This window comes from Corythoichthys intestinalis, chromosome 4, assembly GCF_030265065.1.
Source record: "Corythoichthys intestinalis isolate RoL2023-P3 chromosome 4, ASM3026506v1, whole genome shotgun sequence".
NCBI classification, from domain to species: domain Eukaryota; kingdom Metazoa; phylum Chordata; class Actinopteri; order Syngnathiformes; family Syngnathidae; genus Corythoichthys; species Corythoichthys intestinalis.
In genome coordinates, this window is record NC_080398.1 from 20,157,651 (window position 1) to 20,182,973 (window position 25,323).

At 39.5% G+C, this 25,323-nt stretch overlaps 1 protein-coding gene across 2 annotated transcripts; it reads left to right on the plus strand.

Annotated features, from left to right (window-relative positions):
- Positions 1-43: 43 nt before the first annotated feature.
- clk2b (CDC-like kinase 2b) lies at positions 44-23,300 on the plus strand. 2 transcript variants are annotated; one of them, XM_057835351.1, is made up of 11 exons: positions 44-278; positions 2,806-2,896; positions 2,963-3,029; positions 3,103-3,219; positions 7,906-8,072; positions 11,509-11,603; positions 16,460-16,589; positions 16,654-16,736; positions 16,808-16,887; positions 19,099-19,189; positions 19,270-23,300. In XM_057835351.1, the coding sequence occupies exons 1-11, from the start codon at positions 213-215 to the stop codon at positions 19,450-19,452; spliced, it is 1,170 nt and encodes a 389-aa protein (XP_057691334.1). In that variant the 5' UTR covers positions 44-212; the 3' UTR covers positions 19,453-23,300. The 2 variants fall into 2 exon arrangements, with proteins under 2 accessions (XP_057691334.1, XP_057691335.1); XM_057835352.1 differs by having other exon boundaries at positions 256-278; positions 2,806-2,900.
- Positions 23,301-25,323: the final 2,023 nt, after the last annotated feature.

Below are 25,323 nucleotides of genomic sequence, written 5' to 3' on the forward strand. Positions count from 1 at the left end.
CCTCTACTTAGGGGGAGTTACCACAGACGTTTATTATTAGTCAGGGCTCAGTACTGTCTCATTTCACTTTTGCCCTTCGAGTTGCCTTCTTAGTGTTTTCTCTCTTCGTCCGTCCTTCACGTTTGATCTGATTTGGCAACACTGCAGGTTATTTTCTATCCCTGGTTGTCAGGTTTTCTTACTCCATCCTCACCGCAGAGGTGCTGTGCACAATGGGGAAGACAGAGCTACACTCTGTGTACAAAAGCTTCCTGGACTGTCTTTGCCTGTGTTTGTCAGTGAGTATTCCTTTGTGCATGTGTCGTGGCCTTGACCTAAAACTGTCCATGCATTATTTCATCCTGGGCATGCACCTATAGAGGAGTAGTTAGTATGACAGGCTGCTGCACACACGCCGAGGCTTCTCATATTAATAACAGTCACAGAATGTGGATGGAAATAGCGCCCCCGACTCCTCCAAGAAGGCCATTAACCTTAGTAAACAAGCTGGGGGTCACGTCTGATGTACAAATTGACCCTTTTTAAGACTCACTTGAGACCCGAAGTTTGAACAAGGTACTGTATACTCAGTTATTAGTCTAAAGGTACATCCCATCTTGATTCTTCCAGTTTGTACAGATACCAAGGTCGTAGGTTTGCATAGGGACGGTAGGGACATAACACTAACAACTTTTCAGGATGATCAAATTGTCCCAACAAACTTTTAGGCAGCCTCATTTTCATTATATGACTTCAGGTAAATGGGTAATTTAGATTGTGTTCCCATATGTTATAAGAATAGAATCGACCATACCATTATTAAGTAAATTATTTTCATTATGTTCAGATTAAATTTCTCCCTTTTCACTGAATGTGCCGTTCCAGCGTTTGATTGGCTGATGACTAGGACCCATTAGCACCCCTCACCCCATACACACACGCACAGCCCCGACAGAATAATATCATGCTGCCCCTTCTAAGAGGAGGGATATTATTAGGTTTTTTTTCAGCCAGCAGCAGCAGCCAACGTAAGTAATGTAATAAAACGTAAGTTTTGTGGATAATAATCCTACTACTAATAATAATAATTTGCTACTGAAAGTGTTTTTTTTGGGGGGGGGGGGGGGGGCTTTGTTTATTGATCCCATGCGGTACAGGCAAATGAGGTAACACCAGTTGAGCATGTTTTAAACATATCCAAAAAAAAAAAAAAAAAACTCCCCTTAAAGGGGAAAGGAGCACTGATCAAGAGGAAAAAATATAAATATACACATATACTGTATATTCTATGGGTTTTCAGGTATAGTTAAAAAAAATCCACACTGAGATGGCAATTTGTGCTTCTGACATATTAAAAAAAGGGTTCCAAGCACTCTCAAAGGACTTAGCTGATCCACAGAGCGTCAGTCTAATTTTTTCCAATTCGAGAAAATATAGCATCTCCTTGAGGCTACTGAAAGTCTGACCTGCATCAGAGTTAGCATAACATTAAACTGTGTAAACTTGCTAACCTGCAATACTCGTGTAGGAAGCTGCTTAGAGAGAAGTGTCCTCCTTCATTTTTTGTTGAGTTTGGCTGTGCTTACGGAGAAAAGCAGTATTTTACCAGAAGTAAGGCTCCATTTTTATTTATTTTATTCCCTGACAAAAAAGCTTTTTTTTCAGTTATATTTTATTTATTTAGACAATATTTAGTAGTCCTCCCCTTTAAATTTTTTTTTATAGAGCTGTCAAAATTATCGCGTTAACAGGCGGTAATTAATTTTTTAAATTAATCACGTTAAAATATTTGACACAATTAACGCTCATGCCCCGCTCAAACAGATTAAAATGACAGCACAGTTAAATGTGTACTTGTTGTGTTTTTTGGAGTTTTGTCGCCCTCTGCTGGCGCTTGGGTGTGACTGATTTTATAGGCTTCAGCACCCATGAGCATTGTGTAAGTAATTATTTGCATCAACAATGGCGGGCTACTAGTTTATTTTTTGATTGAAAATTTTACAAATTTTATTAAAACGAAAACATTGAGAGGGGTTTTAAATTTCTATAACTTGTACTAACATTAGAGGGGTTTTAATATAAAATTACTATAACTTGTATTAACTTTTATCTTTTAAGAACTACAAGTCTTTCTATCCATGGATCGCTTTTACAGAATGTTAATAATGATAATGCCATCTTATTGATTTATTGTTATGATAAACAAATACAGTACTTATGTACCATATGTTGAATGTATATATCCATCTTGTGTCTTATCTTTCCATTCCAACAATAATTTACAGAAAAAATGGCATATTTTAGAGAGGGTTTGAATTGCAATTAATTATGATTAATTAATTTTTAAGCTGTGATTAATTCGATTAGAAATATTAATCGTTTGACAGGCCTAATATATATATTTTTAAACTTTTTAAGTGGTAAAAAGTAACAAATTAATCCAGAAATACAATAGCATTGCCAATTGATACAAAAATATCTTCGTTTTATACTCGGCAACACTCATAGAAAAAAGTACAGTACAGTACTGTAGCATGTTTGGAAGTTTTATTTAAATAAAAACAAAACAAAAACAAAAATTTTTTCCCAGAGTCGGATTGAGACACTGTATTGGCAGATTCTCAAACTCAGGTGACTCTGACTCGGGTCCAAAAATATGCGATCGGGACTGTTTGGTCTTATTAATGTCCCGTCCCCTGCAAAAAGTCTCCATGGAGGTTATACTGTTAGATCGTCCCTATCAATGTTGAGACCAAACCTATGCCCTTGACAGATACTGTATAGCCTGGGCACAAAAATAATGGGGTAACTTTCCCTTGTTTCTAGCGTGGAAGTGATGAACCAGCAACTGAGACTGGCAGGGACACGGCGAATGGCCACCTGGTCTACAAAAATGGAGACATTCTAGAGGACCGATGTAGGTAATAGTTCAGCGTTTTATCCTTGCTACTTGCAGTGTATTTATGATAGTCTTATTTCTCAGATGAGATCCTCGACACGCTCGGCGAAGGAACCTTTGGGAAGGTGGTGCAATGTTTGGATCACAGAAGGTAAAATGTTTATTTGATAAATAAATTCAACAAATACATCTCCGTTATATATGGATTTTTCTTACACTTGTAGAAATGGACGACAAATTGCTCTGAAGATCATTAAAAATGTCGAGAAGTACAGGGAAGCAGCCAAATTGGAGATTAACGTGCTGGAGAAAATTAGACAGAAAGATCAGCACAACCTATAGTGAGTTGTTTGTCATTTTGTCACATTTTCATGATTTATAGGAACAGATGACCTAGTAAACATGAACTCGATGTGAAAAATTGCTCAAAGAATCTAAATATGCTAATTACAAATTTCTTACAATTTAAGAAGCTTTGCCATTTTGTGACGACCATTCCGTCAGTTATACCCACGCTCCTTTGTGCTGGAGGATATTGACTGCAAGCCAAGATGTGTCAGAATGCCAGAGAAGACTGTGCGCTTATCATTTTTTGGCTGCAAGGCAAAACAAAATAACAGATGAGTTCCTAACTCAGATTATTTAAGCAGTGAATCTTACGGGTCTGCAGCCTAACAGTTTGAGCAGAGACGAGACAAACGTTGGATTTAGCGTCTTCATTGGGAGTAGATTCGGCTTGTTAATCAGAACAAAGCGATTAAGAAATCAATATAGGTTCGAATCTAGAGTTGTCCTGATCACATATAGAACCTACCCACCGACGTCACAAAATCACGTGATCGCTGTATTGTTCCGCCCCCTTGTCCGTCATTTTGTGTCTGTATTATCAATGGTCTTAATTGATCGAGCAATTTATAATGCATTTCATGGAAGACCCGGTGCTTTCGGATGCAGTAAACTCACTTGATGCGTTGCATAAAAGGCTGTCTCTGCTAGCTACCCTGATATTTACAACTATCTTGTCCACACAAGCCTATTCTCACGAAAGTTTGAAAAACTTTAAGAGCTTAGAGGCTTATAAATAGTTCGTTGCTGGTTGGGTGAAACAGGTCCTCGTCCACGAAAATTCGGCAGGAATCTATCTTGTGCTTGGAAAGCTGAGTTACGAAATTTTCAATTCAAAATCTTTTGTTCTTGCTAACATTCACTGTCAAGTCTAATGTATTTCATGTCATTTGTCAATGGAGCTAGGGCTTTTATTGTTTATATGGTTTAGCGATAGCACTCTCACTACATACATACGTGTATGTTGTCGGCGATTAGCCTAGCAATGATCTTAATTGTGGTTGTCAGCCCAGAACCCTCTAAATATATATTTAATGCATCTTACCAGATATAAAATGACTACTACATAATCTGTGGTAATCGTTTGGAGCCCAGTTTTCTCGTCGAATTGCAGCAGCCCATCTCGCTCTCTCCTCTCCGGGTCTCTCGGAATCCGGTAGAACTTCAAGTCTCTCCGTCTATCTTCTCTGTTATTGCAACCGACCGCCACACACGCCTTCACCATTTTGATTATTAATGTTAACAAGCAGAAAAACACGCCGTAAATAGGAGGAATGTACGTAGCCGTAACAGGTAAACACGATGTGTTGACGGACAATTGGGCGGCACCAGTCAGGAGGGCGGAGTTGTGACGTCACGTGGGTAGGGTCTATACTAGTCCTTCTCAAAAAATTTGCATATTGTGATAAAGTTCATTATTTTCTGTAATGTACTGATAAACACTAGACTCTGATATATTTTAGATTCATTACACAAAACTGAAGTAGTTCAAGCCTTTTATTGTTTTAGTATTGATGATTTTGGCAAAAAATTCAAGAAAAACCCAAAATCCCTATCTAAAAAAATTAGCATATCATGAAAAGGTACTCTAAAGAAGCTACTAACCTGATCATCTGAATCAATGAATTAACTCAAAACCCCTGCAAAAGATTCCTGAGGCTTTTAAAAACTCCCAGCCTGGTTCATAACTTAAAACCGCAATCATGGGCAAGACTGCGACGTGACTGCTGTCCAGGAGGCCATCATTGACACGCTCAGGCAAGAGGCTAAGACGCAGAAAAAAATTTCTGAGCGAATAGGCTGTTCCCAGAGTGCTGTATCAAGGCATCTCAGTAGGAAGTCTGTGGGAAGGAAAAAGTGGCAGGAAACGCTGCACAACCAGAAGAGGTGACCGCACCCTGAGAAAGATTGTGGAGGAGGGCCGATTCCAGACCTTAGGGGACCTGCAGAAACCTGGAAATGGGCTACAGGTACCGCATTCCCAGGTCAAGCCACTTTTGAACCGGAAACAGTGGCAGAAGCGCCTGACCCGGGCTACAGAGAAGCAGCACTGGACTGTTGCTCAGTGGTCCAAAATACTTTTTCAGATAAAAGCAAATTTTGCATGTCATTCGGAAATCAAGGTACCAGAGTTTGGAGGAAGACTGGAGAGAAGGAAATGCCAAAATGCCTGAAGTCCAGTGTCAAGTACCGACGGTTAGTGATGGGCTGGGATGCCATGTCAGCTACTACTGGCCTACTGTGTTTTATCAAGGACAGGGTCAATGCAGCTTTCAGGAGATTTTGGAGGACTTCATTCTTCCATCTGCCGAAAAGCTTTATGGAGATGAAGATTTCATTTTTCAGTACGACCTGGCACCTGCTCACAGTGCCAAAACCACTGGTACATGGTTTACTGACCATTTCATTACTGTGCTCAATTGGCCTGCCAGCTCTCCTTACCCGAACCCCATAGAAAATCTGTTGAATATTGTGAAGAGGAAGTTGAGAGACACCAGACCCAACACTGTGGATGATCTTAAGGCAGCTATCGAATCATCCTGGGCCTCCATAACACCTCAGCAGTGCCACAGGCTGATTGCCTCCATGCCACGCTGCATTGAAGCGGTCATTTCTGCAAACTGATTCCCGACCAAGTATTGAGTGCATAGCTGATATAATTACCGTAATTTCCGGACTACAAGCCGCTACTTTTTTCCCTCATTTTGGATTCTGCGGCGTGTGCAATGATGTGGCCAATTTGTGCATTGTTCTGACGGCCGCCCGGGGCACTCGAGCATGGAATGTGGGAGTGAGACACGTGGAATATAAGTGTCGAGGAAGACGCCTGTTTGCACTATGGCCGGTGGTTTAACTTTGTATGTTGTGCATGAATAGAGGTGGCGGACCCTCGTCTTTGTGCATGAGTCGAATTGGCAGATCTGCATCATGGAGAACGCTAGAAAAAAATTAAATTGGCCTTCCGAGTTGTATGGGAAGTTTTGACGACTCGCGGCGAGAGATCGTTTGCCAAGACTCGCCTCATGCGAAGAGCAGCTATTGCGCAGGCATGCCGGGGGAGCCTGGCAGCGTAAAGCAGTGTGAAAGAAGTCCGCCATGACCAACGGGTATCGAGGGGCCAGTCTGCTGCATGCCGAAGAGGACAGCAATCAGGAGTGCATTTGCCTCATTATGGGAGACATTGAAGGCGACGGCGAAGGATAGACTGAGTAGGTGCGTGGACAAGTGTATCTGAGCGTCTTCATGTCCGACACTGAGGGTGAAGACTTCCATGGTTTGAGGGCACGGGAGGAAGATTAAGATTGCTAACAAAGACGTTTATGTTTTTAATAACCAGCCCAATTTGTGCTGTACCGCCGTGGTGATGCTATATAACTTCCGTGCGGCTTCGATTTTACTGCTGTGTTTGCTGGCGCTGTTTGGAACGCAAAGGTAAGGTGTGTTATTAAAATTTTGAAAACTGTGTGTATTTCTTTGTCAATATGTCATGTGACTAAGTGGGCATACGCGGCTTATAGCCAGGAGAGGCTTATGTATGTACAAAATGGTTTTACCTTTAAAAATATGGGTGAGGCTTGTAATCAGGGGCGCCCAATAGTCCAGAAATTAAAGTAATTGAAGGTTGAGTTTTTTTGTATTAAAAAACACTTTTTTGTGTTGGTCTGATGAAATATGCAAATTTTTTGAGATAGGGATTTTTGTTTTTTCTTGACTTTTTTGCCAAAATCATCAATATTAAAACAATAAAAGGCTTGAACTACTTCAGTTGTGTGTAATGAATCTAAAATATATGAAAGTCTAATGTTTATCAGTACATTACAGAAAATAATTTAACTTTATCACAATATGCAAATTTTTGAGAAGGACTAGGATTTGCACCAGATTTCCAGTCCGAGTCACCTGATTTTGAGGATCTGCCAATACCAAGTACTAATCCGACACATTGGCAATTTATTACAAAATATACATGTTCCTTGGGACAATATCCTTGTCCATCTTGATTATTTTGTTGCTTTTTAGCCATGAAAAAAAACCTTTAAAAAACTATCCTTTCCACCTGATTCTGATCTTATAAAGATCTTGCGTAGTACAAAATATACATTTGTTTCTTTTGACGAAATCCTTGTACATCTTGATACTTTGTAGACCTTAAATAAAAAATATATTGACATCTTTAAAAACCCGATGTTCTTCACCCAATTTCGATCTTTTAAAAATGACGTGCTCGGACCCAATTTCCGGATCTGGCACATCCCTAATTGTTATACCTCTGCATTATTTTGCTGCTAGTAGCCCTTAACAAATTCACTGCCATTGACAGCGATTGACTTAAAAAAAAAAAAAAAAAAAAGAACTCTCAAGCCTGGCATTGAGGAATCATGTTTCACTACCATTGACAGCGATCAAATGGTCGCTGCTATCCCTCCCAGCCAAAATGGATTGGACGGCTATCCCTGTGTCCCTGTAGACATCTGTAGTCGAATCGTTTAGATTACACATTGTTACATACCAATGAGAAATACTGATTTTTGTGCACTCTACGCGGTGGGCTACAACATTAGCAGGCGCTGTTAGCATGTAAATACTGATTAACATCACAGTGATATAGAAGCAAAAATAAAATAGATGCTTACTTTATTGCACTTCAGTAAAATGTTTGTGTTTTTAAATCTCCATATCAGCCACTGTGTGCAGATGCTGGATTGGTTCAACTACTACGGCCACATCTGCATCTCTTTCGAGCTCTTGTCACTCAGTACTTTCGACTTCCAGAAAGGCAACAACTTCCTGCCTTACCCCATCCACCACATCCGACACATGGCCCATCAGATCTGCCGCGCCGTCAGCTGTGAGTTCAGTGTGCCTCGCAAGTGGCATAGTCACTTTATTTTTATTCCTTACTTGCTCATGGATAAATGTGTCTGATGTCAGTAAGAGGATTATGTAGCTGCAAGAAAAAAAAAAAACAAGCTCTGACGGGAAAGAGAGAGTCTAAACTCTGAGGATGATATGAGGGTTATAAATGTGTCTTATTTGTACTCAAGTTAAATAGGTTTGCGATAATCTTTTGGTTAGTCACTATTTTAGTAAATTTTTAGCCAGGTTACCGGTATCATGCCAGTTGAACCGCTGGAGCGCAATTCCAACGACCCGGGCTAGCACAACCCGGTCAAATGGCCAAACTCCGCGTGTTCACCTTAGTTTTAACCCGTTTACTTGTTCCATTTTAAAAGCTGGAAGAAGGCTTCGAAACACAAGTTGACAATTTATTCCAAGTCGACAGCACAAAAACAGTGCAAAAACAGCACACAGACCCAGACGAAAAGGAAGGCTGGATCCGGGGTTAACAAATCACGGGTCAACAAAAGATTCCCGGGAAAAGACAGTGCTAGCTAAAGAATTTAATCCTTTGAAGGCTCTGATAAGGTGGGATGTGGTCCGGAAGAAGGGTGTTTTTGGGTGTTGATTAGGTTAATTGTCTGTTGCAGATTGGGCAGAGGAATCAGTGCGTCACTGTTGCACAGTCAACCAGATTTGGATATTTCATCAGCTTTAGGACAAAAGGAATGCTGAGTGTTCAAATTCTCGGCCGTGGAGTCTTCTTGTTATTAGGCGTTCCTTGTGGGAAGGAACGTTGTTCTGGACTGTCCATTGTTGGCCCCCAGAAGTGCTGATGGCGGGATTTGGTGGTCCTGGCGTGGGCTTGTAGATGTCTTGGCCATCACCTGCTTGTCTCTCTCTGTCAGCGTTAATCTCGCTCAGTCAGCTGCATGATGTGTAGGGCTTGTAGTCAGCAGGCATCCTGTAGTTATTATGCCCTTATCTGCCCGTCGTATTGGTGCTGCAGATTCCAATCACTCCAAGTCCAACTACTCATACTTCAAATATATTTGTTTTCTTTAAACTATGATTTAAAGTGCGTACGACAGGAGAAAAAAAGTCTTAAATAGGATTATTATGTGAATTAGAATCATATTTTGAGACAATTCGACTATATACAACAATTTAGCAAAGCGCAGATGACGAGAAATTAGTCTTTTAATCTGCCGGTTAGCCTCGCCTACCATTATAGGGCTCTAGCGTCCCCAACAGGGGGATGACGTCAGCGGAGTCACGATTTCATCTGATTTAGTATGCGACCCATTGAGGGGGAATTATTCAGAACGAGGAAAACGCGACGAAGAGAGCCACAAAATGTCATTGTTTCAGTCTCTGTACTCCAATATTTTTACAGGATATTCTTTTTATCCAAGTATTTTCCCCAATAGCTAAATAAATGACTTGAGAAGGACCAGTCAGCCTGTTGAGGAGGAATTATTCAGAACGAGGAAAACGCGACGAAGAGAGCCGCAAAATGTCATTGTTTCAGTCTCTCTACTCCAATATTTTTACAGGATATTCTTTTTATCCTCGTATTTTTCCCCAATAGCTAAATAAATGGCATGGTCATGACAAATAACAGTCTTGTGCTAAATGGAATATAAAATAATAAAAATGCATTTATTCAGGACGACATGGCAAAATTACTCCATAATGGTCAAAACTGTCGACTTCACCTTTACTGTCGCACCTCCCGAACAATGTTTTATGCCACCTAAATCAGGCTTATGTCATTTCCCTTCCCCGGCTTCGGAGAATGTAAACAAACCAAGAGGCGTGACAGCTAGCCGACATGCTAACCCGAACCGAGTGATGTTTCAAAGTCTTCGAAGCGGAAAATCACACATAACTAGCCCGAATCATTTCACATGACGACTGGGTTGTGGATTGTCTTCGCCGATGGCCAACCTGCCCGGCGGAGAGCAATTTACAGCCCATTCTCCTGCTACTAAGGACAGGGGAGCTCGCCGGGGAAGCAGCTGGACAATGACCGCTGAACAAACCGGCCGACGGAGAAGGAGCGTGTCGCTGCCAAACGACACGAATATGGCAAAATAATGCTTTACTACACGGCGAAGACATAAACAGCGAGACTCAGTGGAGGAAGGCGGGTGCAGTTGTTGTGCAGCTAACATATGCAGCTAATGAGTATGAGGAAAGTTTGTAGTGTTTACTTTGTAATCGCTGTATTCGCGGCTATTTTTAACACAAAGTTGCAATTTCTGATCGGTTGGAAAATTTTACAGAACACCGGACACATAAAGAGGGCAGTAAGCCGTGTATAGTGCTCTCCCGGTGGGGGGATGAGCGACAAGCCGCCGGTCGTCGGCCGAGGAGACAAGGAGCATGTCAGCCATAAAATGCAAGCCACCTACATATTAAAATGATCGCAGTATTTGACATAATACAAAAAAATGATGTTTACTCACTTCCTCGTAAGTCCCATGGTCCCACAGTAGTAGGGCTTGTTTTCGCCAATATCCACCGGTGAATGGGAACCTTTTGAAACCCCAAAAAGGCGCACACGCTTCTCCCTTGTACAGCAAGATTTTTCTGCAGCCGTTTGGCTGGCGTGATGCGAAAAATAAACGTATTAATCCGCAAAATCAGCTGAATCCTTAGTCCTTCTCATACAACAGTACGGCTGTATAGTGAAGAGGACTCCTTCCTCCGTACACGTCACAGCGCCCTCTTTCTCAACCCCGAGACTGTTGCCGGAAGTCACTCATTTTCATGCCGCGGGATTCAAAAAACTAAATAAATATAGCGATCGCTTCCACACACATCCAAGCGGTCCATTTCATTCAGGAGCATAAAATACCGCGTGTATTATGAAAAAAAAGATGCTTTTTTGTGTCACAGGCACTTTAAATGCTGTAGTTTTTAGTTGTATTGAGTTCGTTTTGTCTACACTTATATATTAGTTGAAATTATCTTTCATCACAGTGTACAGACCATTGTTTTAGGTTGTTTTAATTACTTGACATGTTTCGGTGAACACTCTTTCGACTCTCTGATGAACGCGGAAGTGTTCACCAAAACATGTCAGGTAATTGAAACAACCTCAAACAATGGTCTGTGATAAAAGAAAACAACTAATTAAATGCTATTTATTTTATATTGGGTGTGTTAGAGTAGTAAAAACAGTCAATATGGGAAAGGATACTATTCCCTTCACTATTTTAAAGACGGTAAATAAATGAGCATTAGCACACTGGAAAAAAAGCAGAGATGACTAAAAGACCAGGATTTTTTTAATCCACGAAAAAAATGTAAGCATTCTGAACGCCTTTTCGCATTTTCATCTACATGAAATGACACAAGAGGGCGTTAACTTCCTCTTAAAAGACCCTCTACCTAATGTTCCCACCTTTCTCTTGCTCCCTGCTCCCTTTTCACTGCAGTTCTCCATGACAACAGGCTGACTCACACCGACCTGAAGCCAGAGAACATCCTTTTTGTCAACTCTGACTACTCTGTCATATACAACGCTGACAAGGTTAGAAACAAAAGTGTTTGTAGTCTGGGAATATTAAAAAAAAGGAAAAAAGCAAGTTTCCAAAGGGGGTTGAGGATTGTCTTGGTTGTTCACCTACTTTAAAAGTATTTATAGAAATATGTATGTTTATGCTGTGGGCTATCTTTGTTGACCTTAAAAGTGTACTTTGAATAGAAAAGCATTATGGGGAGACTATAGAATGGAGAATACTGTAAGTGTGAGCTAGGCAGTGTTGTTTTTAGCAGTCTTTTCATTTTTATTCTTAGTCATCTATTTAGTCTTGGGCTGTCAAACGATTAAATTTTTTAATCGAGTTAATCACAGCTGAAAAATTAGTTAATCGTAATTAATCGCAATTCAAATAATTTTTCTGTAAATTACTGTTGGAATGGAAAGATAAGACACAAGACGGATATATACAGTCAACATACTGTACATAAGTACTGTATTTGTTTATTAAAACAATAAATCAACAAGATGGCATTAACAATCTGTTAAAGCGATCCATGGATAGAAAGACTTGTAGTTCTTAAAAGATAAACGTAGTACAAGTTATAGAAATTTTATATTAAAACCCCTGTTAATGTTTCCGTTTTAATAATATTTGTAAAATTTTCAATCAAAAAATAAACTAGTAGCTCGCCATTGTTGATGTCAATAATTACACAACGCTCTTGAAATTAGTCGCACCAAAGCGCCAGCAGAGGGAGACAAAAAACACAAGTAACAAGTGGACATGACACTGCTGTCATTTTAATGTGTTTGAGCAGGGCATGTGCTTTAATTGCGTCAAATATTTTAACGTGATTGAAAATTAATTACCGCCCGTTAACGCGATGATTTCGACAGCCCTAATTTAGTCATTTCAAATGTCTTCCATCTAGTTTTAGTCGACAAGTTACTCAAAATGTTTTCGTCTGTAAAATTTCAAAAGTTTTAGTCTAAAAATAAATAAAGGTTGCCAACAATTTTTAATGAGCATAGACAGACGAGGACATATTGTCACGTCTACAAGGACAATTGCAACTTTGTGATGATAATACACATTCAGCACAAAAAGCAGTACAGCGATCCCTCCTTTTTCGCCTAAGCGATAATCGAAATTCGCGAAGTAGCGGGGAGCTTATTTACATTTTTTGGGGTCTGTTCAATGTATTTATCTAGATTTAGCATTGGAAAGAGATACATATCAGACATGCTTTTCCCCCAAATTATAATTCTTTATTAAATGCTCAATTGAGTGAATCCTCTCAAATCCACTCACGCTGCTTAGAACAGCACACAATACACTACCGCTAATGTTTAACAAACTAAACGACTCGGTGCCTTTGAAAGGTAGTGCTCACAAGTAGGAGTGGGAACCTCAGGGCACCTCATGATACGATTCGCGATACAAGGCTCACAATAACGATTATCTCACAAGATCACGATCAGTGTTGTTAATAACGGCGTTACAATATAACGGCGTTACTAACAGCGTTATTTTTTTCAGTAGTGGGTAATCTAATTAATTACTTTTCTCATCTTGGCAATGCCGTTACCGTTACTGAGGACGGAAAGGCATGCGTTACTATGCGTTACTATATTGGTCGAAAAGTCTGAGGGAGACGGACTCACCGAGACGACAGAGCAGAGCAGGAGTAGGGAGGAGGCAAGAAAGTTGTGACGCCGAGCAAACGCGATGCTAGGTAGCTCCAATAATACATGTTGTAGCCGATAGCCTACAAACTACGCCCGCATGTTATGGTAGATATGGTAGACATGGTAGATATCACATGTACTGTACATAGATATAACTAGATGCAAAATGACAGACATGGCACTAAATGAGTTAGTAGACAGCCACCATCTTAAAGCAGTAGACTTTTTAGGACGGCTCTGTTGTAGAGAACCTTCCTAGCGAACCTAAGTAACTTTTAATCTAAAATACTTCTAAATCGGCAAAATCTTGACTTGAATCTATCTTTAAATGATGAAACAGTTTTAAAACTTTCATATGTCGAAAGTAGAGAGAAGGGAACTAATGCAATAATGGGAGCAATTTTAACAACTTTTAACAGTTGATTCAGGGTAAAGGGTAAATTAGGGTAAAGAATTGGGCTCGGGCCAATTGTACCAAAAACCTTCATAAAAAACTTCCCATTGTGTGGCCAATGTTTTTTTTTTTTTTTTTTTTTGAGGAAAAAAAAAAAGTAATTATCACCAATTACTTTGCCAAGTAACTAATTACTCTTACATTCAGGTAATTGAGTTACTAACGCAATTACTTTTTGGGAGAAGTAATTTGTAACTATAATTAATTACTTTTTTTCAGTAAGATTAACAACACTGATCACGATGCAGTGATTATCAATATATTGGTCAGAAATTTGATACATCATATTCTATGATACAACTGTTGAAACTGGAAAAAAAAAAGATATTTCAAAATAGAAAAAAATACTGTTTAAGTCATTTATTAAACAGTGACACCTTTTCTGTGCAACGTTGCTGTAAAATATGAATCTACTACTGCAAATTGTTTACCTGTACATATAGAGGAAACAAACCACAACCACTGGTATCTCTTGGAGGGATCATGATGAATGGAACCCTCAATTTCTTTAAAGTTTTAAATCTTCTAAAAAAGAAAAAAAAATAACAGTGCTGTAGGTGTCAGCAGTTGAGCTTGGAGTGGGTAAATGATAAAATTGGTGGTCTTTTCTTCGTATATGACCTTTGTTGCCAAAAGCATTGGTTTGAGCACTTCCACCATCTGCTTCAGCATTTGAGATGTCGGACTCAGTCACATTCTTCCTCAACTTAAAAACAACAAAATAAAACAAAAAATATTAGCTTATTAATAGCTTTTGAGTTGAAATCCTGATTTGTTTTGTGTTTGAAGTATTGAGTGAATTGAAAAAATATATGAATGAATTGAATGTATAGAAATAAAAAATAATTACCTATTTTTAATATGTAGGCTACATTAATTATCATGCGCATCACCTGATATATCTTGGAAGCTATTCAAACCATTTTTATAGCTTATTGTATCAAAATGGCAGTAATAACAGTGTGTGTAGTAAACTAGATGGAAAGTGGTTCTCACATAATATCAAATAAATCAGTAAATTCATGTAGGCTTGTTCGATATTCATTTTCATCCAGTTTAGGGTCCTGGTTTATTTGATATCACTCAACACCAAATGCCATCAAAATAATACATGTAAATAAAAAAATCAATAACATTGCAAAACTTTCTTACCTCAAGTGATGAAAGCGAAGCAGTGAAGAAATCCGTGTCCACTTCTTCACCAGGTGCCAGTGAACCTAATTTTTGTTAGACAATTCTTGCATACAGCAAAGTCCTTGTTCACCTTACTTCCTTTCTTGTTGGTGTAAAATCTAGAGTGTGTCCACATATGTGATTTGTAGCAATATTTTTGTCACCTTTTGCTCCACCGTTCCCACGAAGCTTTTTTTTTCAACCCACTTGGAGCTTCCTCTCTTCTTCTCTAGACGACTTGCATGCACTTTACCTTCACCGCCACTCTTGAGCGCCCCTAGTGGACCGCCAAGGAATTGCTCAACAAACATTGAGCAGTTTACAGAATCCAGGCCAATATGTCAAATAAAAGTATCGATACTTGGCGGGAGCATATCGATAACCAATCGGGTTGCAAAATATCGCGATATATCGATGTATCGAGATATTGTCACACTGTTACTCACAAGCTTCTCTGGCAAGATTAAAGCAGCACCCTTGTCACTAATTGTAAACATTAACAAGCTGCAGCTGCCTGCTGAGCAAGACAAGCAGCAGGAGGGAGAGTCAGAGGCTGTACGTGATCAGATCGGGCCATCTTTATAAAATACTGTATTTATTTTTTTAATTGAAATTAAATCCACGATGGACTGATGGCGCGATGTTTGAAGTGCGAATTAGCGATCGATCACTGTATATTATTTTAGATTACAGCCACCTAGAAGCCAAAACTGTATATTAAGAAAAAAAAAAATTGTCCAAGCGTCGAATAGGATGCTCGCCACGCTAAAGTTGATGCTAATGCTAACGCGAATGCTATGCTTATCCAACGAGTTACATTTAGTGTGTGATAATCACTCTGCACAAACTTTTGAAGGCTTAGGTAACATTGCATATTCTCTCTTGCCAATATAACAAAACAAATCTTTCCAGTTTCGCGCATGAACGCGTTCAATGAACAATCTTTCATGAACATGTTCATGTTTTGGGCGAAGGCATCATATTTCGATCTCACGAATGTTACTGTGAACACACTCATTGTAGCGGTTGTGAGCGGCATTCATAACCTCGCTCATTGTCAAGTAGTGGTGTTGTACAGTACAGGAGTGAACAGACGCCACACTGTGGTCTATGTCAACTCTTTTTTTTTTTAATGCACCTTAACTCTCGCGCACTTCTTACTCGATATTATATAACAATAGCGAATTGATTTGATTTCGATGGGTATAGTTTCATCCTATCATCTCCCAGAAGTGGCAATAGCAATAGAGATGCGAATGCGTCATGTCCTTCAGCAGCATATTTAGGTCTGAAGGGGTTAAACTGAGACTCATGATTAAAAGAAAATGGGTTCAAATCTTGATTGGGGAGTGAGAATAGGAAAAAGTGCAGTGGTGTCACAATGAGACCAGTTACACAGTTTTTATCGTAGTTTTTTTTTCTTTATTTGACAATTTGCTTTTTAAACGGTAAAATTCTGGCAACCGCAGCTGCCAGTATTTTACTATAAATTTGACTTTTTTTTAGTTTTTTCTTTTTGTTTACAGTGTGTCTTACCTTGATAACATCACTTAACGATTTGACTCATGGCCTGTGTCTGTCCTTGCAGAAGTGCAATGAGAGGCGAGTCAACAACACCACTGTCCGTGTCGTTGATTTTGGCAGTGCAACATTCGACATGGAGCACCACTCCACCGTCATCTCCACGCGCCACTACCGAGCCCCTGAGGTCATACTGGGTAAGGCACATTTTCAACCAGTTGCGAGCCGCCACGTTCTGACCGTGTCCTCTTTCTGCTGCAGAGTTGGGTTGGAGTCACCCTTGCGATGTTTGGAGTATAGGTTGCATCCTGTTTGAGTACTATGAAGGATTCACTCTGTACCAGGTCTTGAGCTAATGATTTTGCACTTCCGCAAAAAACAGTGGCTAAACTTGATATGGATATCTTCTTTGCAGACTCATGATAATAAGGAGCATCTTGCTATGATGGAACACATCCATGGACCGATTCCACTGAGAATGGCTCGAAGGAGCAGGTAATAAGTTATAAAACATGTTGCATATGTCTTCAAATCATTCCCAAATAGGCATGTGCTGGTTACCGGTTTCAAGGTTTACCATGGTATGAAAACGCCACGGTTTCAAAACCACTTGAATTTTCTGTCATACGGTAGTACGGTATTAGCTGTTTTTTATGTCCCAAAAATGCAGCAAGAAATCCGTGGCTTGGAGCTGCAGCGCTCACCCCTCACTCACTGGTTGTTGCTCTGTCTTGTGTCTGTCAGTGACACTTCACCCGAGCCACGCCCCTCAAAAAAGACAAAGTCACTAGTATGAGAGTACTTCGGCTACCAAAAAGAAACAGACGGCCGCAGCTTAGAGGAGGAAGGACAGCCTACGTGCAAAACATTCTTGGGGAGAGGGGCTGCCAGTGGAGGCAACACCTTCACGTTACACAAAATTGAAGTAAAGGCTTTCATGAACGTTTCCCACCAGCTACGACATTTCACTCCAGCGTGTTTAGTGTGTGTAGCGATGGTAAAACAAATACTGTAAGGTAAGCTTGTTAACGAAGCAGATAACGTGGCTAGTTAGTATGCCAAGACAGCTAACTAGTTTTCTCGCTACCATGAAGGAATCTGACCTTTTAGCCAGATTGTCGGAATCACGCCAGCCGAACTGCTGGACCCGCGCTGGCGCAACTCTAACGACCCAGGCCGGTGGGATCCCGACAACCCAGCCAAAAGGCCAAACTCAGCGCATTCACCTTAGTCTTAACCCCTTGTACTGACTCCATTTTGAAAGCTGGAAAAAAGCTTCGAAGCACAAGTTGACAATTTATTCAGGTCGACATTGATCGAACGGCAAGGCGAAACAGAAACAGACTAAGGCGAGGAGCCAGACTCATTCCAAGGTCACCATATCACAAGTCAACAAAAGCTTCCCGCGAAAAATGACGATTAGTTAAACACTCAGTCTTTTTGAAGGCTTTCGCGGGGCGGGCTCTGGGCAGAAGAAGGGTGTGTTTGGCCGTTGTTTAGGATTATTGTCAGTTTGTGGATTGGACAGGAGGATTCGGCAGTTACTGTTGTCAGTGCAACGAGGGTTGTAGATTTTGCCACCTTAGCGCAACGTGAGTGCTGAGAGTTCACTTCTCGGTAGCGGGCTCCTACTTATTGGATGTTCTTTGTCAAGACAAGTTGTCCCACCATTTGTTCTGGACTGGCCGGAAGAACTGATTGCAGGAGTTTGTGGTGCAGACGTGGGCTTGTCGATGTCTTGCCTATTACCCGGTAGTCAGCGTCAATCTTGCTCAGTCAGTTGCATGACGCACGCGTTGGGCTTCCGTGGTCAGAGTCTGTGGCCTTATCTGCACGTTGTCTTGGCGCAGCAATTCTAATCATTCAAAGTGCTACTGCTCATAATATCAAATATATTCTGCTTGTATTCCTTAAACTATGATGACATACTGTAAATGTCATTTATTTTAAATTGGGTACATTACAGTAATACAAGCAGTCAAACAGTAAATACGAAAAGATACTCTTCCCTGATTATATTAAGTGTGTTAGAGTAATACAAACAGTCGAACAGTAAATACGACAAAAGTTACTATTCCCTTCAACCATTAGCCTACTTCGGCCATTGTAAACATCTGTTCAAAATAACTTTTTCATAATGCAGCCTGCGGTGTTTTTTTCTCTCTGGCGACTTTCTGTGCTGAGAGAGGGTGTGTGTGTGTGTGTATGTGTAAATTATGATACGAGTCATACACATGCGCTCTGTCTCTTACATTCGCTTTCCACTGATATTCAACTAATTAATATTAATAGTAGTAGTGGTAAGTGTTTTATATGTTCTAATGTTGAGCAACTTGAGCAGTTGCTTTGGGTTTAGTCTATAAGTTCTATTTATTTCAAATTTATTTAAAATATATCAGTTATTTATTTATTTATTTATTATTATTTATTTTAACATTATATTCATGTTGATGTTCCAATTTGCAAATATGTTGTGAGAAATAAAAAAAAATCCAGTTCAATGGAGAAAAAAAAAGTTTAAAAAAAAAAAAAAATTACCCGCTATAATTGCTATACAGTGATACCGTGAAACCGCTGTATTTTTGCTTAAGGTTATCATACCGTCAAAATCTCATACCGGCACTTGCCTATTCCGTAATTAGTCTGTTCGTGAACAAATATGTGGCGGAAGGCGATATTCCATTCAACAAAACCTGTTCCCCACAGAAAGCAGTGCTATTTCCACTGTGGCCGTCTCAACTGGAATGAGAGTTCCAAGTCTGGACGCTACGTCAAAGCCAAATGCAAGCCTTTGCGAGTGAGATTACCACCAACCTTTCAACCTTAGGTAAGAAGTTAAAAGCTTCACATGACTCTTTTGATGGGTGTTTTTTCCAGAAGTACCTGTTGTCACAGGGCAGAGAACACCATCACTTTTTTGACCTTCTGGAGAAGATGCTGGAGTATGAGCCTTCCAAACGCATCACTCTTTCCTCTGCTCTCAGCCACCCTTTCTTTATGCAAACTCAACATTCAGACAGGGGTCAAACAGCCAGAAATAGCTATAATATGGGCAGATAAAATTTTCTAGAAACCATTGAGGTTTACAGGTCATATTTTAAGGTAGCAAATGCTGTTCCTCAAGAGCGGTTCTCAAAATGCTGCATTTTGTTGATTGGCTGACCAGAACGGTCGTTTCTTGGCAACAACAGAAATGGTGGCAAACACTGCTATGTATTGCGCGCGTCTATGCCCGGCTCTTTATCTAGTTGGAACTGTTACGTCCATTCTGCACACAGTAGATACAGCAGTTAAATCAGAGTTAATTCATCTGAGGCCTACCGTGGTGAAAGATAAAAATAAAATAAAAAAAAAAGAAACGTGCTGGTTGTCATGCATACAGTGGCGACCTTCTATTCAGGTTACTGGAAGGGCAGTGTCTTGCCAGACCCAGCAGGTGGCAAATATTTTGTACTTACTTTAAATCCTATAAGAACTATAATTGTGTATGTACTGTATGTATTGTATAAACTTGCAATCCTTATATTTTTGTAAAATAAAAAATCATTGGAGTACCTACCTTAAAGTAGTACTGGGAGAGACTTTATATCATGACTTTGGTTTGGTTCAAAAATACTGCGCACTTTGAAAACGAGGGCGCCACTGCCACCCACTGAGTGGATGTGCAATTACACTAGTACAGCAAGAAAATGTACTGTATTGGCCCGAATAAAAGACTGTGTTTTTTGCATTGAAATAAGACTGAAAAAGTGGGGGTTGGCTTATATTTGCGGTCTATACATTATACCCATTCACGACGCTAGATGGTGCCAGATATCATTGAAACGATGTTCTGTCATGACTGATCTCAGCTACTCTCAAGTTTAACCAGTTTGCATTATTTTATTGCCATGCTTTTCCTTATTCAGATTTGTTTGAAGACTACAGTTACAGTTAGACTTCACTTTGATGGTTAATGCAGTTATTCAGGGTACCCGCGGGTTATTAAAAGTATTAAAAAGGCATTGAATTTAGTTTTCCATTGTTAAAGGTATTAAAAGTGTTAAATTAGCTGTCGTAAGTCTGGAATTTTTTCACCGTGGTTTTAATTTTCAAGAACATCTTAGTGCACCCTAAATTATATCCGTGACGAAGTTGTTGTTTTTTTTTTAATCCATAACGAAGATGACGCGTAGAATTTTTACGATGCACTGCACCTCATGCGTGCGCGCCGTTAGCATCAACATCACAACAGCAGGCAATCGCACAGTACCAGGCCCGGAGTGGCTAATCGGGAGAACCGGGACAGTTCCCGGTGGGCCGGCCTGACGTTTGGGCCAGTCGTAATACACATTTTTAACGAAGCTTTCGGTTAAACTGTTTACTAACGGCATCACGCAACCCCGCTTTGCGCGATAAATTATGGCCCTTCTAGCATTCCGTAGTTTGAAATTCGATACCCCGCAACAGGCTCCCCTCTCACTCTCCAATGCCGCCAGCTCTGCCTCTGGGAAAGAGTATCATGATATCATCCTGTTGACTTGATTCTGGAAAAACTTAATTTTGGGTTTTAATGGCCGAAATGGGGCACGTTGAGGCAGCATGACGAGCGTGAACCTGTCTGGCTGTTGGCGCGACCCATTATCGTTGTTTTTGAGCATGTTTGGATAAAAGTACAGCGATAAACTGTAAATGAACATGCAGAATGAAATATTTTTCATGAGAGCACCACTAAAACTTCCACCATGGAGGCTCCAGGCACTATTTTTGGACACAAAGACGGAGGATTGGGGTGAAATCCACGTTCTCAGGCAAAACATAAGTTGGGCATTTTAACCCAAAACATTGCACTCTGAGGTGGACTGATGAGCGTGAACTACCCTGAAATACACAGGTGTCTGAACTGTATAAGTGCATTGGGAGACAGCCGTTTTGGTGAGTTCAATTATTCTTTCAATCAGTCATTCAATCTTTCACATTTAATTGCGGTAATTTTATGTCTTGAATAATATGAAAACACTCATAAGTAATGATATATTATATACATTTTTTATTTATTTAAACTATATACAGTACGCCCCCAAAATTTTGAATATCAAGTAAAAGTTGTTTTATTTTGGTAGATTAAACCAACAAAATTGAGTATGTCAATTTGCATGTACCACAAACCAAAAAAAAAATGATTATGATGAAAAGCTTCAGTTTTGTACACACTTGCCACATGTGTAATTCAAAACACCTGCAAAAGGTTCCTCGTTCTTTAAAAAGTCAGTCTAATATAAGATAAAATTATAGCTAGTACCCCAAAAATAAAATGGGAACTTCACACAGAACCTGCGCTTGAGCCCTTGACCTCAGAACTGTCAGTAGACATGGTCTTCCTCTGTGCCTCCCTTTTTATAAGTTATTTGGGGAAAATTCATATTTGATTAATCTTTACAAGTGTAAAGGAAAACTCTTTTCTTGTTTATAATGAGGCTTAAATTTGATGAACTCCTGTGCTAATAGGTGTATTTAGAAATTGAAATATATAATTTAGGCATTTTTAAAAATCGCAAGTGTACTATTGACAGCATGCGATTAGTCACGATTTTAAAAAATTAATCGCTTGACAGCACGATTATTATTACAATATTTTAATAAGGTAGGTCATGACATAAAGAGGGCCGGTCTGTGGCACAAAACTTTTTTTTTTTAATTGTATCTTCAATAAATGTGCATTCTTTTGTCAAACACACTTAGTAATTGAGGTTAAATTTGATGTTCAGTGCTTTATTTTTTTAATATGATTCAATATTTAAATAATGGGTGCGAGAAAAGTATTAATTTTCAGTTGAAATGGCATTAAAAAAGGTCTTAAAAGTCTTGAATTTAGATTTATCAATCCTGGGGGGACCCTGTTATTGCAATTTTGTTGTTTTATCACAATAGATTGGTTTATTTCCATTTCAAAAACCAGAAGCCATTCATTTACGAATGTGATTGCACTTTAGTTTACATATTTAAATGTTCAGATATTAAGATTTCGAAGAGGCAAAATAACATGCTCTTTCTCTCAAATATATTGTTATAATCATGTTTCACATGTACTGCAATTGTTTTCTGTATAAAAATTAATTTGGTGTTCAAAAAGTCTTTTTTCAAACTTGAGTCTTGAAAAAGAGGGGGTCGTCTTATAATCAGGGCTTCTTAAATTCGGGCCAATACGGTATGTTCCCCGAGGTCACATGCGCCACCACCGGCATCGTTCTGCGTGCCCCACTATTTGAGAAGTACTGATTTAGACGCATTTTTTGTACAGTCAGTATACAAAGTATGACATGATATACAATCAATATAAATGAAAGAAGGAAACTAGGATGACACATAATTTACTGTTGTTTTTGCGATAATTATCGCCATTTCGACCAGCACTAGAAGTCATAACTGCCATAAGCAAGGTTATCTAATTCGTCCTTGACAATTGTTTGTTTTCTTCGGTCTGCAAGTTCTTGTCGCTCCATCAATGTGTTTTGTATTGAACCTGTTTTGAGATTCAGCTCTGGTGTTTGTATTGTTTCAACTAATGACTCCAAGCTTGTCGGAAAGGGAGGGAACAAAAGGACCAAATGTCACGCTCGCACGCACACGTATGGAAACAGACAGAAACTGCTTGCTTATGTGCCATTGAATGTGGCAACTTGATTGAATGCAGAGCGCATAGTCAAGGCTGCCGGTGTGCGTTCTTGCCTCCAACCTTGGTCGATCCCTGTGTGTTTCCGTGTGTGTGTGTGTGTGTGAGTAGGCGGCATGTATGCTTATCTGCTTTTCATCTTTTCCTGGCAATGCTAACATTTGATTTGATTTGAATACATTAAATTTGAAACAGCACAGTGAAGTACTAACAAATCCTTGAAGTTTGAACTGTCCCTGTACTGTGGGTTTTCTCCACAAACTCACATATTCCTAATAAAACCTGCATGTTGAGTGAAGACACTAAATTGTCCAATGGTGCCTGTAATGTGTTATTTGCAGGGGTGGAACAAGCACCAAAAACGCAAGTATTGTTATATTGGTTAAATTTTACTCAAGGTAAAAGTACCCTTGTCAAAACATACTCGAAGAAAAAAGTAGCTGATTTACAATTTACTTAAAATAAAAAATACTCGGTTACTTTTGCTGGGTGTAAGTGTATAAGGGGGACAACACATTTTGTTGAAATTTTTTTATGGACTACACTAAAGCTTTTTTTACCCGCTATACAAAATGGGGAAGACAGTCGATATAATACACGTGATATAAAATAAGCAAAATACTAATGGGACTCAGTTATGGAAAAAAATGAGTGCTGCTCTCAATGTAAAATTAAGATAGCCATGCTAATTAGAAACATTATGTCCCTCGCTAGCAGCCATAGAATTTTGTTTGTAGCTGGTGCACAGCAAAAACGCACCTGCTTAAAACTACATTCTATAGCTTTCAGTGGAAATCTACTCGAAATAAGTGACATTATCTGCCTCGCTTTGACATGTGTGACAATTGCCGTTTGAAGACATGTACACTCAGGGCTGTCAACAGACTTGCAGGAGCCCGGGGACAAGAGACAAATATAGGGCCGTCCCAACCCACCACTGCCACCGCACCGGCTTGTCATGACAACATACGCAGTACTTTTAACGGTTTGCAAGCAATGACAGTGTAAATTTTCAAATTATTTAATTTGAGACAGTTAAATTTAACAGACCGTAATGTGATGTGACACAATATAAACAAACAATTTCCATTTATTGTCCCATGTAGGATACCATACATTACAGTACAACTAAGAGTGCTATGCCTGCCTGCTAAGCAACAAAACAGTATAACTAAACATCCTGTGTCTGCCCCCTCCACTTCCATGGGGTTATGAAGCCCTCAAACAGCGATGCACCTAGATTTTTTTGACAGCAAAGTCATTTATAACATCAGTGAAATCCAGTTTTTGAGCAAGCTCGCGCTTAATGGAGAGCATGGCTAGCCTGCCCTGTGATATGGTGGAGCGTAGGTAGTTTTTTATTATTTTCATTTAACTGAAGGCTTCAGCTACAGTCATTGGCAATAAGGTGTGCCTTAATAAGTTATATTGCTGCCTCTATTCTGAGCGAGCAATAATGGATTTTGAGCACAGAAAACACTCCTCCTGCTCCCCCTCAATTTTTGCACACCTGTGCTGCCTCTATTCTGAGCGAGCAAAAATGGATTTTGAGCACACCTCCTGATTGGCTAAATTTCTCGACTCCTGCGCTCGTCAGTTTTTTTTCTCAGCGCGCTCAGTTTAGCACGCTCGACTAACGTGTCACAAAGCCAACCAATCAGAGAGCTAGCAGAGGGCAAACAGCCAACCAGTGTACTTCCGCTACGAAATACTATTTGTTGTCATTAAGCCCATACATTTAAGTAGGGCTGTCCCAAATGGCTATTTTTCCCCCGATTAGTTAGCAGGCTTTTTTTTTTTTTTTTTTTTAGCAATTAATCGATTAGTCAAAAAAAATTTAAATGAACTTTTTACTCATTTGTTCTTTTTTTTTTTTTTTTTTTTTTACTAATCTTGCAGTTACATTTTTGTTGAAGCTTATTAATTAACAATTGCTCAATTTCTCCCAGAAAATGATTGCAATTACAAATGCTTTGGTAGTAATATCTTCATGTATTTTGCTTGGAATGAAAAAACACAAAAGAGAATGGGAAAATTTTAAATCATTATCATTTTACACAAAACTCCCAAAATAGCCCAGACAAAAGTATTAACACCCTTTGAAAAATGATGTGATGCCTCTCTAATTTGTGTAATTAACAGCATCTGTTAATTACCTGTGGCACATAACAAGTGGTGGCAATACCTAAATCCCACTTGCAGGCAGTTAAAATGGATTAAAGTTGACTCAACCTCTGTCTTGTGCCCTTGTGTGTACCACATTGAGCATGGAGAAAAGA